This window comes from Petromyzon marinus, chromosome 70, assembly GCF_048934315.1.
Source record: "Petromyzon marinus isolate PM22_M1 ecotype Great Lakes invasive population chromosome 70, UKy_Petmar_22M1.pri1.0, whole genome shotgun sequence".
NCBI lineage: Eukaryota > Metazoa > Chordata > Hyperoartia > Petromyzontiformes > Petromyzontidae > Petromyzon > Petromyzon marinus.
Window position 1 is genome coordinate 2,908,512 of NC_133736.1, and position 18,145 is coordinate 2,926,656.

Here is an 18,145-nt window from a genome sequence, read left to right on the forward strand (position 1 = left end):
TCTGACTACAGTAGTATCTACTATCACTACAGTAGATATACTGACAATAGTAGTATCTACTATCACTACAATAGTATATACTGACTATAGTAGTATCAACAATCACTACAGTAGTATATACTGACTATAGTAGTATTTACTATCACTACAGTAGTATATGCTGACTATTGTAGTATCTACTATCACTACAGTAGTATATACTGACTACAGTAGTATCTACTATCACTACAGGAGTATATTCTGACTATAGTAGTATCTATCACTACAATAGTATATACTGACTACAGTAGTATCTACTATCACTACAGTAGGATATTCTGACTACAGCAGTATCTACTATCAGTACAGTAGTATATACTGACTATAGTAGTATCTACTATCACTACAATAGTATATACTGACTACAGTAGTATCTACTATCACTACAGTAGTATCTATTGACTATACTAGTATCTACTAGCACTACAGTAGTAAATACTGACTACAGTAGTATCTACGATCACTACAGTAGTATATACTGACTATAGTAGTATCTACTATCACTACAGTAGTATCTACTGACTATAGTAGTATCAACTAGCACTACAGTAGTATATACTGACTATAGTAGTATCTACTATCACTACAGTAGTATATACTGACTACAGTAGTATCTACTATCACTACATGAGTATATTCTTACTATAGTAGTATCTACTATCACTACAGTAGTATCTACTGACTATAGCTGTATCTACCAGCACTACAGTAGTATATACTGACTAGAGTAGTATCTACTATCACTACAGTAGTATCTACTGACTATAGCAGTATCTACTATCACTACAGTAGTATCTACTGACTATAGCAGTATCTACTAGCACTACAGTAGTATATTCTTACTATAGTAGTATCTACTATCACTACAGTAGTATATACTGACTACAGTAGTATCTACTATCACAACAGTAGTATATACTGACTACAGTAGTATCTACTATCACTACCGTAGTATATACTGACTATAGTAGTATCTACTATCACTACAGTAGTATATACTGACTACAGTAGTATCTACTATCACTACATGAGTATATTCTTACTATAGTAGTATCTACTATCACTACAGTAGTATATACTGACTACAGTAGTATCTACTATCACTACAGGAGTATATTCTGACGATAGTAGTATCTACTGTCACTACAATAGTATATACTGACTACAGTAGTATCTACTATCACTACAGTAGGATATTCTGACTACAGCAGTATCTACTATCACTACAGTAGTATATACTGACTATAGTAGTATCTACTATCACTACAATAGTATATACTGACTACAGTAGTATCTACTATCACTACAGTAGTATCTATTGACTATACTAGTATCTACTAGCACTACAGTAGTAAATACTGACTACAGTAGTATCTACGATCACTACAGTAGTATATACTGACTATAGTAGTATCTACTATCACTACAGTAGTATCTACTGACTATAGTAGTATCTACTAGCACTACAGTAGTATATTCTTACTATAGTAGTATCTACTATCACTACAGTAGTATATACTGACTACAGTAGTATCTACTATCACAACAGTAGTATATACTGACTATAGCTGTATCTACCAGCACTACAGTAGTATATACTGACTAGAGTAGTATCTACTATCACTACAGTAGTATCTACTGACTATAGCAGTATCTACTATCACTACAGTAGTATCTACTGACTATAGCAGTATCTACTAGCACTACAGTAGTATATTCTTACTATAGTAGTATCTACTATCACTACAGTAGTATATACTGACTACAGTAGTATCTACTATCACAACAGTAGTATATACTGACTACAGTAGTATCTACTATCACTACCGTAGTATATACTGACTATAGTAGTATCTACTATCACTACAGTAGTATATACTGACTATAGTAGTATCTACTAGCACTACAGTAGTATATACTGGCTACAGTAGTATCTACTATCACTACAGTAGTATATCCTGACTACAGTAGTATCTACTATCACAACAGTAGTATATACTGACTATACTAGTATCTACTATCACTACAGTAGTATATACTGACTATAGTAGTATCTACTATCACTGCAGTAGTATATACTGACTATAGTAGTATCTACTAGCACTACAGTAGTATATACTGACTACAATAGTATCTACTATCACTACAGTAGTATATACTGCCTATAGTAGTATCTACTATTACTACAGTAGTATATACTGACTATAGCAGTATCTACTATCACTGCAGTAGTATATACTGGCTACAGTAGTATCTACTATCACTACAGTAGTATATACTGACTATAGTAGTATCTACTATCACTGCAGTAGTATATACTGACTATAGTAGTATCTACTAGCACTACAGTATTATATACTGACTACAGTAGTATCTACTAGCACTGCAGTAGTATATACTGACTATATTAGTATCTACTATCACTACAGTAGTATATACTGACTATAGTAGTATCTACTATCACTGCAGTAGTATATACTGACTATAGTAGTATCTACTATCACTACAGTAGTATATACTGACTATAGTAGTATCTACTATCACTACAGTAGTATCTACTGACTATAGTAGTATCTACTAGCACTACAGTAGTATATTCTTACTATAGTAGTATCTACTATCACTACAGTAGTATATACTGACTACAGTAGTATCTACAATCACAACAGTAGTATATACTGACTATAGCTGTATCTACCAGCACTACAGTAGTATATACTGACTAGAGTAGTATCTACTATCACTACAGTAGTATCTACTGACTATAGCAGTATCTACTAGCACTACAGTAGTATATTCTTACTATAGTAGTATCTACTATCACTACAGTAGTATATACTGACTACAGTAGTATCTACTATCACAACAGTAGTATATACTGACTACAGTAGTATCTACTATCACTACCGTAGTATATACTGACTATAGTAGTATCTACTATCACTACAGTAGTATATACTGACTATAGTAGTATCTACTAGCACTACAGTAGTATATACTGGCTACAGTAGTATCTACTATCACTAAAGTAGTATATCCTGACTACAGTAGTATCTACTATCACAACAGTAGTATATACTTACTATAGTAGTATCTACTATCACTACAGTAGTATATACTGACTATAGTAGTATCTACTATCACTGCAGTAGTATATACTGACTATAGTAGTATCTACTAGCACTACAGTAGTATATACTGACTACAATAGTATCTACTATCACTACAGTAGTATATACTGCCTATAGTAGTATCTACTATTACTACAGTAGTATATACTGACTATAGCAGTATCTACTATCACTGCAGTAGTATATACTGGCTACAGTAGTATCTACTATCACTACAGTAGTATATACTGACTATAGTAGTATCTACTATCACTGCAGAAGTATATACTGACTATAGTAGTATCTACTAGCACTACAGTATTATATACTGACTACAGTAGTATCTACTATCACTGCAGTAGTATATACTGACTATATTAGTATCTACTATCACTACAGTAGTATATACTGACTATAGTAGTATCTACTATGACTGCAGTAGTATATACTGACTATAGTAGTATCTACTATCACTACAGTGGTATATTCTGACTATAGTAGTATCTACTATTACTGCAGTAGTATATACTGACTATAGTAGTATCTACTATCACTACAGTAGTATATACTGACTATAGTAGTATCTACTATCACTACAGTAGTATATACTGATTATTGTAGCATCTACTAGCACTACAATAGTATATACTGACTACAGTAGTATCTACTATCACTACAGTTGTATATACTGACTACAGTAGTATCTACTATCACTACAGTAGTATCTACTGACTATAGTAGTATCTACTATCACTACAGTAGTAAATACTGACTACAGTAGTATCTACGATCACTACAGTAGTATATACTGACTATAGTAGTATCTACTAGCACTACAGTAGTATATACTGACTATAGTAGTATCTACTAGCACTACAGTAGAGTCGTGGCATTACTGGTTGTGAAGCAGCAATGCCACCGCTCTCTAGATGTAGTGTCAGCCCCGGGAAAACAGGGGGCGGTAGAATGCCCGGATAGAGTTGGGCCGTGGCACTCAGGTTGAACCCAGGGGGGCTCGTGGCTGGAGGTACGGACTCCAGGACCCCCAAGAGGGGGCTGGGTGGATGACGTGTCGACAGCCAGGTCCTTCTGAGGTTCAAGAAGAAGGGCATGGCTGGAGGCAGAGAGAACCGGGACTGACTATATGAGCTGTACCCCTGAATGGGTCCGGCTGCTGTGGTACACTTGAAGACCCGAAGCCACCACCTGAAGACCTGGAGCCGTCATCCTGAAGAGGAGCCAGAAGACAGGACCCGGACCCAGACCGGAGCCGGGTCGGAGTTAACCTCCCCAGTGTGTTATGGCATTTTAGCCCAGAGGATATACCTCCTTAGAGTATCGGGTGAAAGGGTTCGTTACCCCTTCGGGTTAAGGGTTATTATTGTTACAATAAACGTGTAGCCTCCAGTGAAGTCTCGCTCTCCCTTTCTACCCACTACAGAAGCATATTTTGACTCTTTGGTAGTGTATTGTCTTCAAAAAATACTCACACTGACATGTTGTAACAAGTCACCTGCTTACACTTTATTCACCTGTTTTTGCACCAGTTATAGACACTCCTATAACTATCTGTACGGTCACATTTACTTAACTTCTCCCCGGTCTTATCTCTTCTGCACCTCACTTATCCTGTACTCAGCAGCTCTGCTCTCAGCAACTCCGCACATAGCGTCTTGACACTCAGCGACTCCGCACACAGCGTCCTCGCACTCAGCGACTTTACACACAGCAGCTCCATACTCAGCGACTCTGCACACAGCAACTTCGCATCTCCACCGCTGCCCTCACCTATGCTCTCTCAGACCCGCTCACCCATCAGCCAACACCCACCCGGTGGCAGCGTGAGGATTGCGGTCCCGTTGACGGCTGGATCAGCAGGGGTCAGATGTCTTCACTCTTGGTTCCGGGCAACAACTCCCCTCGCTCACACACACTCCCGCTTATATCCCCCGGCTCATCCTGAGTCCTCACGTGCTTCTACATAAGCTGCTGCCAGGCCGGTGCCAGTTGTCCCGTTAATCTATTATCATCACCCCCTATCTCCCGTCTGCTAAGCACCAACCTCCGGTCACAGCATAGCACCTGTTCAACCTTAGTTGCACCCGCTTCTCCCCTTAATAACTAGCAGTTTAAATTCCATACACCCAGCCATCATATTTACCATGGAGGTCGAAAAAGATAGCAAACTACCCTTTTTGGATGTCTTAATTAAAAGGAGACATGATGGTTCAATGAGCCACTCTGTCTACAGGAAAGCTACCCATACAGATGCTTACTTGAAACCGGATTCCCACCACCATCCATCCCAGAAGAACTCCCTCATCAAGACTCTATACCATAGAGCCCAATGCATTTCCGACCAGGAACACATTACCAGTGAACTCAAGCACGTACACCAGGCTCTCAGGGCTAATGGTTACTCCGACTACACAATCCGCAAAGCCATCACTCCAGTCATGAAGAAGGATCCTCTTGTGGAGCCACTCAAAACCATCACCTTATCCTACATTGCAGGGGTCACTAAAAAGTTCTCCAAAATCCTGAATAAACACAAGATCCAGGTCCGATTCAACACAGTACATAAAATCCGTGATCTAGTTCCATCTGTAAAAGATGCTGTTCCAGACATACAGTACCCGGGCGTTTACAAACTAAAGTGCCTCTAGGTAGTAGCTACATTGGAGAAACCAAACGACATATCTCGGACCGCATCCGCGAACATAAAGCAGACTTGAAACACGGTAGAACGAACTCCTCTGCCGTGGCAGATCACTGTTATAATTCAGTGGGCTCACATGACATTGACTTCTCCAAGACGGAGGTTCTTTGCAAACCAACCGGCTACCATGAGAGATTCGTTCATGAGGCCATTCACATATACAAGCACAGAGACAATTTCAACCGAGAAGTTGGATTCTGGCTTAGTAACCATTGGAAAGATGTTTTAAACCATTTCCGTTCTTAATTAATTGTATTTTACGATGACCTTCAGACCGCAGCTCTTTCGCTGGCATTGACTCTTAATACCTCTCACACCACGGTGTGAGAGGTATGGTTTACAACATGGAGTATAACAGCGCCTCGCAGCTGTCTCTCTCCCCCTCCTCTGTTCCGACCATGGATGAACTCGTCCGTCTGAACGGGACCCGTAGCTATCCGTGTTGCTAAAGTTTAGGGTAAGAATCCACCCATTTTTTCGCCATATAACATTGTGATATATAACGACTTATTGTTGGTAGCTTAGCTGATTGGAGAATATAGAGTTTATTGATAACATTGAGGTAATATATATTTTAGTTTTTTATTGGTTCACTATGTAGTATTCATTATATATTGTATTGTATACCCAGTTACTGTGAATAGCTCAGATGTGAAGGCCTTGACTTCAACATAGCCATTTCTGTGACCAGTCACAAGCTAATCACTCAGTTATTTCAATGCTAAATTCGCCTAGTTATTTCAATGCTAAATTCTCCTGTTTGATTTGTACTAGGTGCCTCGGTGAATGTATATGCTCTGACTTTAACATAGCTATTTCTGTAACCAGTTACAAGCTAATCACTCAGCTATTTCAATGCTAAATTCTATGCTAATTCCTTTGTCAAGGGGTGCCTCTGCGGATGTGTATACTTTAACTTAGCTATTTCAATGCTAAATTCTATGCTAATTCCTTTGTCAAGGGGTGCCTTTGCGGATGTGTATGCTTTAACTTTAACATAGCCATTTCTGTGACCAGTCACAAGCTAATCACTCAGCCATTTCAATGCTAAATTATATGCTAATTCCTTTGTCAAGGCGCTTTGTTTCTTCTCACACAGCTTAAAGGTTGTGATCTGAGCGTGGCTTTTTCACTCCAGCGCTGTCCTCCAGACAGTCTCGTCCTTTCACCTGATGAAGGCTGCTTGTGTTGTGGCCGAAACGTCGTGAGAATATTATTGTGTTATTTTATTTTATCAATTTATTATTTTATTCTCATTCTACGTGACTTTACCAAAAGAACCAAAGAATAACTGGCGGTTTATCCGTGCAAGCCTCATTTTGCCACACTCACATCTGTTCGACCTTAGTTACACTACTTACCTGTGTGCATAGCATATTTCTCTTCTTTACAGTAGTATCAATTATCACTAAATTAGTATATATTGACTATCATAGTATTTATTATCAATAAAGTAGTATATATTAACTATAGTAGTTTCTACTATCACTACAGTAGTATATACTTACTATAGTAGTATCTACTGCCTCCATATTAGTATCTACCGACTTGATATCAGTATACACCGATGGTAGTAGTATCTACTGACTGTAGTACTATCTACTGATTGCAGTACTATCTACTGACTATAGTAGTATCTACTAACTCTATATTAGTAACTACCAACTCTATAGCAGTATCTACTAACGGTGCAGTAGTGTATACTGACTATAGTAGCATCTGCTAATCCTATAGTAGTATATCAATAGTTTTCTGTCTGTCTGTCTGTGTGTGTGTCTGTGTGTGGACGCAGCTTGTGACAGATTTAACTCGCAAACTGTGGGGTTTGCATTTCAAAAAAGTACCCAGATACCACGCGATAAGCCCGGTGGTGAGCCAGCGCTATTCCTATTTCACATCCGTCGACTTTAAAGTAGTTAAATTAACAATTTAGTACTATTTATCATTTGGGCATGCACAAAAAAGCTGACCCGTGGTTGCCCTAGCAACGCACACACGCGATCGGTGGGGGGAGGGGGGAATTCTCATTTGCGTTGAAAATGCAAAAAAATACACACAACGCTGAGGTCAATTCTTCACAGTGTGATGTCCTCTTCTCCCCCCCTCCATGCTAATGTGTGCACTCACTACTATAGGGTCGGTAAATAATCCTATAGTCCATAGATACTACCGTAGTGTGGGCGGCGGGATAGTGGGGGGGGGGGGGGGATAGCGGCCCAGCCGGCCAAGGCACCACATCGGCCGGCTGGGCAAGCTAGGCGAGGCCGGGGGCTCTCCACAGGACTAGGCCTCCCCACAGCACTCTGTTAAGTTAGTGGTTCACTGCCATAGCGTCAATAAATACTATTGTAGAGTCGGTATATAGGACTATAGAGTAGGTAGATACTACTGTAGAGTAGGTAGATTAGTCCGATCACGATCTCAATACGAGATGGGTTACATTGGCTGCCCATCAAAACGTAGCATCCCTTACAAACTACTTCTACCCATTCCACAAGTACTCGATTGGCAAATGTTGTCGTGGGTTTACTCTCCAATACATAACTGGTTAGTGCTGTACGAGTAACAAATTGGTCACACGTTTTGTTTTCATGACAATCCTTTAGTAATTGGCTGTGTCAGGTGGTGGTGGATTCAACAATACAAATCTATATTTACCCCAAAAAAATACTTACGGATAATATTGGTCGTCCAATGCATTAAACTCATCCACAAGAGCATGGATCAATTCCACCCCAATTCTATCTCGGCCCAGCAGTGATACGAGATGGGTTACACTGGCTACCTATCACACATAGCATAGCTTACAAGCAATGTCTACAAGAGTCTGAATGAATCCACCCCAATCCTATCTGGTATGAGACGGGGATACTTTGGCTGTGTTACAGTGCAAGAAAAGTCTGCGACCTCTTTTGCAATAATCCATGTAGTTTTGGTGATCTGTGCCTAACGCCTGATGCTCTGTACCGCCGTGCATTACGCTGATGCCTAGGCTGCGTGGATTTTCATGCAATTTTAAGTGTATTTGTTGTTGACGAAAGGCTTATTTTTTAAATTGTAACTAATTGTTAGTTTGTTATTACTAAGGATCATCAATTTTCCCAAAAAATATACATTGGCGCGTGCCCCTGTTTTAGTATTTTATATGTTCGTTTTGCACAGTTACAGAATAATAATAAGTAATCTATCCAGTTATCATTCCTGCATTTGCTATCGCTGTCAATAAGTCACAAGCACAAATGCCTTTCGAGTACAATGGCTTTGATCTCAACGAACCTGCTCTTTTTATTCCACAACGGGCAACTTTACTCAGTTGCCGCTTTGCCAAGATGCAACGAAAATTTCTGAATAACGTCACCAAAGTGTGGATTTAACAACAACAACAAATTAAATCGCGAGGAAAACTTTTCGTGTAGATGACCGTCAAATTGTCTTACACCCAAACTTCACGTGTATTAGAGGGGGAAAAATAATTCGGATTAAATAAATTCAAACCCAATATTTACATTTCAGTCACGAAAAATTAAATTTTCATACGAACCCATCACGCGACGACGGGCAGTTACAGGAGTCACTTTAAAGATAAACTAACGACTCGGGGAGAGACAGAGAGAGGTTCGACTTTGTAGATGCAATGCCGGGGGGCCTGGTTGTTCACGAGCTGGGAGGGCGGCGACTTATAACGAGGAGGATGAAGGCGTAATGATGGGTCATGATACACCGCAGTTCTGCTGGGATGTGCTCTGCTCGGGTTACCTTTCCCACAATCGGAAGCCCGTATCGGTACCACGAGGGCATGTCGACGAACGAGATCCGGGATATGTCCGTCTCAAAGTTCTTCTCTGCCTTCTGTTTCATTTTCATTCCTGTGCAGGCGGTGGGGGGGGGGGAAACAAAGAGCCTTTAACAGACTGTTGGGGCAAGTGCTGTGGGCGAGTAGCAGCACCTATGAAGGCTACCGGCACTGTGGCACACGAGGGGGTGGGTGGCCAGCACCACCCCCGGCCGCCTTTGTCTCCCCCCAGTGGCGATGTTTACACATTGCACCAGGTACTCATTTGAGGACAATTTGACCCAGGAGAAGCCCAGGAACCGGTTTAGATCATCGTCGCTGGTGTTGGCCGTGAGCGGGAAATTGGACCTGGGTTTGCAGTGCAACGCTAACTGCTACAGTACCGGGGGTGACAAAGATCCCCCATTTAGCCTTAACAACCCGTTGGCATGAGTGCCGTGAGCGAGTAGTGTCACCTAAGAAGGCCCTTCATAGGCGAGAGATGGTCTCGCACCATTAACCCTCCACCACCTGACGCGGCAGGGGTGGAGAGGGGGGGGCAGTGGGGGTGGGAATGTGGCAATCGATTTGGGTTTTGTTTTTTTTACCCTGGAAACGTTGGAAAAGCAAGCGAACGCTTTCAACTGGAATATCGAGCGTCGAAGCGGAGGAATGTTTCGGGGGGGGGGGGGGGGGGAGGGGGCGTGGGGGGGTACTTTAGTGTTGTCGCAGATGTAAGGCAGATGGGGGGGGGCGATGTTGCTGCTGTCTGCGTGTGTGCCATTAACATCGAGGAATTCGCCGGTAATGTTCCAGCATCAAAAGTTTTAATTTTACAAAGCGTAAGGGCCCCACTGATTGGATTCGTAGCCCTTTTGTCAGAAGCCGGCCCCTGGCTATCGAAAATGATCGCCCAACGGAGTGGCATCTTATCATCACCATTATCACGTGGAAATGTATAGCGGCCAAACACTCTAAGACTTCATCATGGGACCTCCATTGCCAGTACAAAATATGAGAAGAGGTTTTCCCACTCACCCACACACACTAACCCACCCACTCACTCAATCAATGCGACCACTACGGGGAGAGAGACAGATGTGCCAAACTCCAAATATACAACGGGCATCTTCAGGGTCGGGGGATCGAAGCGACGGGCTCCTTGCATAGCAGGCGAGGTAGTCAACATCTCCCAGCCACCGAGGCAAAATATCATTCAAAACGAAATAAGATCGGCAATAACAAAAACAAAACCTGTTCCCTCCTCCTCCAGCACAGCCACGACTTTCAGAATGTGCGTCGTGTGACAGGAGGCGTTGCTTGGCTTGGCGTTGTCCACTTGCCACTCCGCGCATCCGTCCTTCCCCACCTGGCATATCGGACGTTCGCGATGGGTCAGATGCAGAATGCGATGCGATCCGCAGTTTCGCGCCCTTCTGCGGCGTGCCCGCTTTCGAATACCGCTCGCTTTGCGTTGAGACCTTTTTGTGAAGAAGCTCTGACGCGGTGATGAAGACAAGGAAGGTAAGAGCCTTTCATTAACAGTTTACCAAGGTGGGTGGGGAGGGGGGGGGCGTTTCAGAACTCTTGACGAGTAAGAGCTCCAGCGTAGCTGTGCAGCCTCCGTCTTTCGTCCCAGGCAAGCGCGCCTACGGCAGGCGACGCTCCCCCTTTAAATCTGCCTCCCAGTCCTGAAATCTCAGCCACCTGTCTCCTCCTCCTACGGTACCCTCTCATTGATCATCCCTTAACCGCATTTCCATCAGCGTCTGCGTTCTCCTCCATTGCAAACGTCTTTCAGTGGCTCCGGGTAACGTTTCTTCTCCGTTTCGTTGACGTGCGCCGAGGCAATTGCCGGGAGCAACGTGACCCGTGGCAACGCGAGGTACGCGCCGCCCGAGCCAATCGCCGCATCCCAACGGCATTGCCAGTGGCCAGTGCGGTACGATAAGCAAGTGCCGCTGCTCAACGGCACGGCGACCTCGCTGCGTCTACGCCTCCTTCGTCTCCCCAGCGCAAGGCGGGCAGAGTTACAAGCCGGGGGCCTAAACGCGGAGCTGCTGCAGATTTATAAATAACAAAAATTAGGTGCCAGGAGAAATTAGAGAGAGCACAGGTGAAAATTTTGATATAAAGCTTTCGTGACTGCAGGGATTCATATTACTGGTTCTTTCGGTAAAGTCACCACGTAGAAGGGAAACAAAATAAAACATAAAAAATATATAAATCAAAAAAATTCTCACGATGTTTCGACTACAACACAAGCAAGTGTGAAAACATTTTCTTGCTGTGGTTTTCACACCTGCTGATGATTGCTTGTGTTGCAGTCGAAACGTCGTAAGAATTTATTGTTTTATATATTTTTTATTTATTGTTTCCCTTCTACGTGACTTTACCGAAAGAACCAAGAATAAGAGTACAGGTTGTGAAGGGATAATGAATGAGAGGGTGCTGTAGCAAGTTGTTAAGAATGAAGGACCGAGTATTATATTGCGTATACGTGTTGTATCGATACAGGTTAGGATAATATCGGCGAGAATGTGTGCGAGCCGTTAGTGATATCCCCTAAACCCTTCAACATTAATTTTTTAAGGGGAAAATTGCTTTTTGACGTAACGCGACGTTGGAGCTACGCAAATCCCTTTCCAGGAGCGTATCTGTCCATGAACGTTAAGGAGTGCCCCGCATTAACTGTCTACTGGAGGAAATCTGAGAAGCTATGAAGCTCTTTTTTTCTACCGGATGTACCAGCAGTTTGTTTTTTCCCCACCAATGTCCAGTGGCCGAGATGGATTCTTCAGTGACATTTTTCAAGTAAAAAAATAACAATTGTTCCGGGAGAAACCGGTCACTATGGATTAGTGGCCGTTAGCGGGAATCAAACTTGGGTCGCCGGGTTCCGTCGCGGGCTAAACGCTACACGACAGCAAGGCACAGCCAACCCTGCTCCGCACCGCCAACTCGCTTACTTCCTTGAAGAACTCGTTGCAGACTGGAGTGATGCAGTCTTCCCGCCACCAGAACCTGGGCTGACCCTGAATGCACACGCTTGCATTCACAGTACCGTGCACTGGCTTCCCGTACGTGTACCTGTGGACATGCAGAAAAGGCAAAATGACGAAATTGTACGAAAAAAATGAAACACCCGGCACTGCAGCTTAAATGAAATGGTTCCGATTATATATTGAGGTTCGGAATCTTTATTTTAGACTGGGGAAGGAGGAGGGGGGTGGAGGGGGAAGGGAGGAGGAGAAAGGGGAGGGAGGAGGAGGGAGAGGGGGGAGGAGGGTGAGGAGGGGGGGGAGGGAGGAAGGGAGAGAGGAATCCCACCCACCCATTTTTTTTAACCCCACATCCATTCACATACAGACGTGATGTGCTCTCGTTTATGAGTTTTGTGTTGTCACGTTGATGACTCCTCAGCCTAATGCGGCTCTCGTCTTGGTCTCGTGAATTCTCACCAGGGTCACACAAAATCTACTTTCATTTAATAAAATACTGAAGTGTCTCACTCAGAAACTCATAAATACTGGCTAGATGCCTCTAACATGACCATTATGAACGCCCAGAGAAAGACACCCAGACCCAGGGCTCAAACCCAGGGTCTCATAAATACTGGCTAAATGTCTCTAACATGGCCATTATGAACCCCCAGAGAAAGACACCCAGACCCAGGGCTCAAACCCAGGACTCTTACATACTGGCTCAATGTCTCAAACATGGTCAAATGTAAACCAACCCAAAGAGAGAGAGACACCCAGATACAGGGCTCAACCCCAAGTTTTCATACATACTGGGCCAATGTTTCCAACATAGCCATTGTGAACCAATCAGGAAAGACACCCAGACCCAGGGCTCAAACTCAGGTTTTCGTGAATATTTTCTCAATGTCTCTGACACTGCCATTGTGAACCAACCCAGAGAGAAACTCAGCTCAGTGCATACCTGCCACAGACTTTCAGAGTGACACTCTCATCCAGATAGTTCAGGTAGGATGGCGTCTGAATGGAGACCTCGAAAGTTGGGAGCACTGCAATCAGAATGGAAACAACAATTATCGCGTAGCGATCATCATCATCATCATGTGCATGGTTAATTAAAATACACTGTGCACACGTAAAGCACTCTTGTCAATCCACTGCTGGATGATGGCCTCCCTGTTGCCACACAGAGACTCACAGACTCATGCAGAGACCCACAGACTCACACAGAGACCCACGGACTCACACAATGCCCCACGGACTCGCGGCAGAGACCCACAGACTCACACAGAGACCCACAGACTCACACAGAGACCCACAAACTCTTCACACAGAGAAACACAGACTCACACAGACACCCACAGACTCACACAGATACCCATAGACTCACACAGGCACCCACAGACTCAGACTCACAAAGACACCCACAGACTCCTCACAAAGAGACCCACAGACTCCTCACACAGAGACCCACAGACTCCTCACTCAGAGATACACAGACTCCTCACACAGACACTCACAGGATCGCACAGAGACCCAAAGACTCACACAGATACCCACAGACTCACACAGAGACACACACAGACTCACACAGAGACACACACAGACTCACACAGAGACACCCATAGACTCACACAGACACCCACAGACTCACACAGAGACACCCACAGACTCACACAGAGACATCCACAGATTCAACACACAGACACCCACAGGATCACACAGAGACCCACAGACTCCTCACACAGACACCCACAGACTCACACAGAGACCCACAGACTCCTTACACAGAGACCAACAGACTCAGCACATAGATACCCACAGACTCACACAGACACCCACAGACTCACACAGAGACACCCACAGACTCACACAGAGACACCCACAGACTCACACAGAGACACACACAGACTCACACAGAGACACCCACAGACTCACACAGACACCCACAGACTCACACAGAGACACCCACAGACTCACACAGAGACACCCACAGATTCATCACACAGACACCCACAGGATCACACAGAGACCCACAGTCTCCTCACACAGACACCCACAGACTCACATAGAGACCCACAGTCTCCTCACACAGAGACCCACAGTCTCCTCACACAGACACCCACAGACTCACACAGTGACCCACAGACTCCTCACACAGAGACCAACAGACTCAGCACACAGATACCCACAGACTCACACAGACACCCACAGTCTCCTCACACAGAGACCCACAGTCTCCTCACACAGACACCCACAGACTCACACAGAGACCCACAGACTCCTCACACAGAGACCAACAGACTCAGCACACAGATACCCACAGACTCACACAGAGACACCCACAGACTCCTCCCACAGAGGCAACCCCCTAGCCGCCCCCATGTGACATTTCGACTGAACGGACGTCGACCTCCTATCCACCGCCCGCCCCCCACAGCCCTTTCTCCCCTACCGTACTCCTCCACGGTGAAGGTGTGCGAGGCGACGACGTCCCCATCGCTCTGCTGCTCCAACACCGCCACGTTGTAGGTGCCCAGCGGCGGCTCGGAGGGCATGGCCAGCTCGAGCTGCACGATGCCCGCCCGGCCGCTCGCGTTCCTCCACTGCGCGATGCGGTTCCTCTGCGGGTCCTGCGGTGACGTGTGGACACTCAGGCGGTGCTGGTGTTGGTTGGGGTGGTGGTTGGGGTGGTGGTGTTGGTTGGGGTGGTGGTGCTGGTGTTGGTTGGGGTGGTGGTTGGGGTGGTCGTTGGGGTGGTGGTTGGGGTGGTGGTGCTGTTGGTGGCGGTTGGGGTGATGGCAGTTGGCGGTTGGGGTGATGGTGGTGGCAGTTGGGGTGGTGGTGGTGGTAGTGGTGGTTGCGGTGATGGTGGTGGTGGTGATGGTGGTGGTGGTGGTGCTGTTGGTGGCGGTTGGGGTGATGGCAGTTGGCGGTTGGGGTGATGATGGTGGTGGTGGTGACGGTGGTGGTTGGGGTGATGATGGTGGTGGTGGTGACGGTGGTGATGACGGTGGCGGTAGTTGTGATGATAGTGGTGGTGGTGGTGACGGTGGTGATGACGGTGGTGGTTGGGGTGAAGATACTGGTGGTGGTGGTGACGGTGGTGAATGGGGTGATGATAGTGGTTGGACGTGAAGACACTAGTGGCATCTACATCTGCAGAACGTGAAGAACCAGTGGCATCTACATCTGCAGAACGTGAAGAACCAGTGGCATCTACATCTGCAGAACGTGAAGAACCAGTGGCATCTACATCTGCAGAACGTGAAGAACCAGTAGCATCTACATCTGCAGAACGTGAAGAACCAGTGACATTAATTCTAGACATCTACAGAACATGAACCAGTGGCATCTACATCTGCAGAAGGTGAAGAACCAGTGGCATCTACATCTACAGGAGATTATACAACTTTCGAAAACATTCATCGTGTTGAGTGTAAATGCTGTACACCATGTTTGCAATCGACAGGAGGAATGTGGGACTTATTACAGATAATAATAAACTCTAATAATATAGGTATCCATTGCGGCATCTTACCTCGATATATATGAGAGCGTACTGCAAAAGATACGAAACACATAGCACGATTGGTTATCAACGGTCACACAGATATTTACTTGAACCGACGCTGGTGGAACTGCCCCCAGATGTTTATAGACAAGGTCCGGTTTCAACATTCAGTGTCTCATCAGCGGCAGCAGCAGTCAGGCTCTGCTAGCACCGACGCTGGTGGAAGTGCTCCAGATGGTTCCTGACAAGGTCTGGTTTCAACATTCAGTGTCTCATCAGCATCATCACCAGCAGGGTCGGGCTCTGCTCGAACCAAAGCTGGTGGATCTGCCCCCAGGTGTTTACAGAACCCACCCCTGGGTCAGGCGTGGAAATGGCGAGTCAGCGAAAAACGGCAATGCCCGGTTAAATATTACAAAGCCTTATCTGCACACATGGCCTCGCGTCGTCCTTGATGTCCGCTTACTTTGAGATTTGCTCGCCAACTTTGAGACACGTGTGGCTGTGTGTTTGTGTGTCTGCGCGTGTGTGTGTTTCTGTGTGTATCTGTGTGTGTGTGTGCATCTGCGTGTCTGCATGTGTGTCTGCGTGTGTTTGTGTGTCTGCGTGTGTGTCTTTGTGTCTGTGTGTGTGTCTGTGTGTGTGGGCAGCGGTGGTGTAGCAGTTAGCGCACTGTGCTACGAACCTGGCGACCCGAGTTCGATTCCCGCTCACATTTACGTTTGTGAACCAAATGGGTGCAATGCCGCACTGAAGGTTATAAGAACCATTTGGTTCAGAAACTCTTAGAGACGATGTCTTACCGTTTGCAAGACGGTTGCAAAATTCTCATCCAAGGTGACCACTCTGAATTTAACTGCACACACAGAGACACAAACAACGACAACCATCCCCCGTCTAGTGTGAACAGACTGTTGGGTCAAGTGCTGTTAGCGAGCAGCACATATGAAGACCTCTGTTTCAGTCTCTGTGTGAGTCTGTGGGTCACTGTGTGAGTCTGTGGGTCTCTGTGCGAGTCTGTGGGTCTCTGTGCTAGTCTCTGTGGGTCTCTGTGCTAGTCTCTGTGGGTCTCTGTGCGAGTCTCTTTGCGAGTCTGTGGGTCTCTGTGCGAGTCTGCGAGTCTCTGTGGGAGTCTATGGGTCTCTGTGTGAGTCTCTGTGTGAGTCTATGGGTCTCTGTGCGAGTCTGTGGGTCTCTGTGTGAGTCTGTGGGTCTCTGTGTGAGTCTGTGGGTCTCTGTGTGAGTCTGTGTGAGTATGTGGGTCTCTGTGTGAGTCTGTGGGTCTCTGTGTGAGTCTATGGGTCTCTGTGCGAGTCTGTGGTCCTCTGTGTGAGTCTGTGAGTCTCTGTGTGAGGGTCTCTGTGTGAGTCTCTGTGTGAGTCTGTGGGTCTCTGTGTGAGTCTGTGAGTCTCTGTGAGTCTCTGTGAGTCTCGGTGTGAGTCTCTGTGTGAGTTTATGGGTCTCTGTGTGAGTCTGTGAGTCTCTGTGAGTCTACGGGTCTCTGTGTGAGTCTTTGTGTGAATCTCTGTATGAGTCTGTGGGTCTCTGTGTGAGTCTCTGTGTGAGTCTCTGTGTGAGTCTGTGGGTCTCTGTGTGAGTCTCTGTGTGAGTCTCTGTGTGAGTCTATGGGTCTCTGTGTGAGTCTCTGTGTGAGTCTCTGTGGGAGTCTATGGGTCTCTGTGTGAGTCTCTGTGTGAGTCTCTGTGTGAGTCTATGGGCCTCTGTGTGAGTCTCTGTGTGAGTCTGTGTGTGAGTCTGTGGGTCTCTGTGCGAGTCTCTGTGTGAGTCTCTGTGTGAGTCTATGGGTCTCTGTGTAAGTCTCTGTGTGAGTCTCTGTGGGAGTCTATGGGTCTCTGTGTGAGTCTCTGTGTGAGTCTATGGGCCTCTGTGTGAGTCTCTGTGTGAGTCTCTGTGTGAGTCTCTGTGACGACCTCGCGTGCCGACGTGACAATTTTTTCTTCGCGCACGCAAAAAATTCCAAAATGTCATCGACCCGCTGGACAGAGCACG

The 18,145-nt window shown here is 45.2% G+C and overlaps 1 protein-coding gene across 2 annotated transcripts in view; it reads right to left on the minus strand.

Moving 5' to 3' along the window:
- Nucleotides 1-18,145, minus strand: part of LOC116957173 (alpha-2-macroglobulin-like) — a 103,840-nt gene that overhangs the window by 72,871 nt on the left and 12,824 nt on the right. For both annotated transcript variants that reach the window (XM_076055184.1, XM_076055183.1), the window contains exons 4-10: nucleotides 16,939-16,991; nucleotides 16,163-16,183; nucleotides 15,077-15,254; nucleotides 13,586-13,670; nucleotides 12,610-12,730; nucleotides 10,895-11,009; nucleotides 9,625-9,734 (exon numbers count right to left, since the gene is read on the minus strand). In XM_076055184.1, coding sequence (XP_075911299.1) covers nucleotides 9,625-9,734; nucleotides 10,895-11,009; nucleotides 12,610-12,730; nucleotides 13,586-13,670; nucleotides 15,077-15,254; nucleotides 16,163-16,183; nucleotides 16,939-16,991 — 683 coding nt within the window. The remainder of the gene's footprint in view (nucleotides 1-9,624; nucleotides 9,735-10,894; nucleotides 11,010-12,609; nucleotides 12,731-13,585; nucleotides 13,671-15,076; nucleotides 15,255-16,162; nucleotides 16,184-16,938; nucleotides 16,992-18,145) is intronic.